Source organism: Pteropus vampyrus, unplaced genomic scaffold (genome assembly GCF_000151845.1).
Source record: "Pteropus vampyrus isolate Shadow unplaced genomic scaffold, Pvam_2.0 Scaffold455, whole genome shotgun sequence".
Lineage (NCBI taxonomy): Eukaryota > Metazoa > Chordata > Mammalia > Chiroptera > Pteropodidae > Pteropus > Pteropus vampyrus.
In genome coordinates this window covers 652,270-654,091 of record NW_011889236.1, presented here as the reverse complement: position 1 = coordinate 654,091, position 1,822 = coordinate 652,270, and the positions used below count along the sequence as shown (strand labels likewise).

General features: G+C 44.8%; 1 protein-coding gene across 1 annotated transcript in view; it reads right to left on the bottom strand.

Moving 5' to 3' along the window:
* The window catches only part of LOC105306715 (receptor-type tyrosine-protein phosphatase T-like), a gene marked incomplete at its 3' end in the record, with an annotated part of 597,375 nt that overhangs the window by 195,273 nt on the left and 400,280 nt on the right, over positions 1-1,822 (bottom strand). Inside the window, exon 10 of the mRNA XM_011381898.1 lies at positions 977-1,086. Coding sequence (XP_011380200.1) covers positions 977-1,086 — 110 coding nt within the window. The remainder of the gene's footprint in view (positions 1-976; positions 1,087-1,822) is intronic.

Sequence of the window (1,822 nt, the reverse complement as noted above, 5' to 3'; positions counted from 1 at the left end):
ATACACAATGGATCTCTATTTCATGTGTGTGTGTGTGTGTGTGTGTGTGTGTGTGTGTGTGTGTGTGTGTGTGTGTGTGTGTAATTGTGGCTTCTGCTTTAGAAAGACCAGCAGGTAGCTTGAAATGAATGGGTTTTGTCTCAGTTGAGTTTCCAGCCCCTCTTTTCCCCAAGGAACTTCCCTGAACTCCCTCTGCATTGCTGTATTTTGCTATTGTACCCTGTATGAGAATCTCCTGCTGTTTTAGAACATAAGACTTGGGAGGAGAATCAATCTTCTCCATATCCCAATACTAAAATTTAGCTATATCCACCCTACTGAAGTTTTTCTGTTTGTTTTTGTTTTGGAATGGACTTAGATACAATTTGTTCTAATTCTGAATGTTTTCAGGAAGCTACATTGCGTTGGCTTATGGGGGCACTCCTGTCTAAATGGTTCTGTTCCATCTCTGATATGAGGCCCTGTTACTCCTGGGACACCATCACCTGGATGACAATAAAATATGCTTTGGCCACAGAGCAATGGTAAAGCTCAAGAACCATGTACCCAGAGGGGAGAGAATGACATTGGGATTTTTTGCGTGCCCAGGGACTGACATGGGTAGGCTGGACATCATGTGAGTAGTGTGTGGTTTTGCACATGAACTATAGCTACTATTTCCTAGGCCTGGGTCTTCTTGGCTATGCCAGGACAACTTGACTCCTTGAGCCCTGACCTCCTTGCTAAAGAGATCGATAATCGCTACCATGCATAGTATATCTGATTTTCTTCATCATCGGTGGCTATTAAGACAACGCAACTGTATGCCCTTGGGTTTCCTTCCCACTGTACTGTCAGAAACCTTTTGGTAGTTGTATCTCACTTGCCTTCATGCCCTCAATGGAGCTCTGGACATCGTAAGCATTCACCACCTTCAGGCTGAAGAAGTCAATAGAATAAAACCACAACAATGTGATAGCAAAAGGGGCCGCCTTACCTCATAGAGCGTGATGACCCCGTTGGTCTCATTGGGAGGTTTCCACTGGATATAGATCTTCTCCTCAAAGGGCCCCCCTTGGATGGACTCTAGAGGAACAGCTCCTGGAACTACAGAAGGGAAAAGTTAGGAACTGGATTCCATCTTCCATCTCGTTTTCCCAGCCTCATCGACCTAGAACAGGAGTTGGTGAAGTTTTCCTGTAAAGGATCAGATATAAATATTTTAGGCTTTGTGGACCATACATCCCAGTAGCGACTACTCAACTCTGAAAGTGTACCACAAAAACAGCTGTAGAAAATCCATAAATGAATGGGCATGGCTGCATTCCAATAACACTTTATTTCCAAAAAAAAGGCAATGGGCTGGAGTTGACCCATGGGCCATAGTTTGCTCACCCTTTCCCTGGAAGGACAGTGGTTTTCACCTGCAAACTGACCAAGTCTGGTCTTGAACTAAACATGGGAGGACACCAGCAGGTGGGGTTCTGGAATTAGAGTCTGGCCTTAGGATTGGTACTTGAGGAAGGCAAAGTGAGCTTCACTATCATTTGCTTCACCCTTCCAAAGTTTCTCCAACTATAAGTGCTTCAACTATAAGAAGTGCTTCCTCAGTTGGATCCAACAGGAACTATGTGCCTCGAAATCTCAATCCGATTTGAAGAAGCTCGCCTCACTCCACGAAGGCAGATAGTTTGTCTCGCTGCTGAGTCTCCAATGTCTGGAACACAGTGGATGCTGAATAACCATTTGCCGGTTGGATAAACAGGCAAATAAATGACCCATGCCAGCATTTTGCCCTAACGAGTGAATCCTTTCTGGGTTGCTTTTGTACCCACGTCAGTCT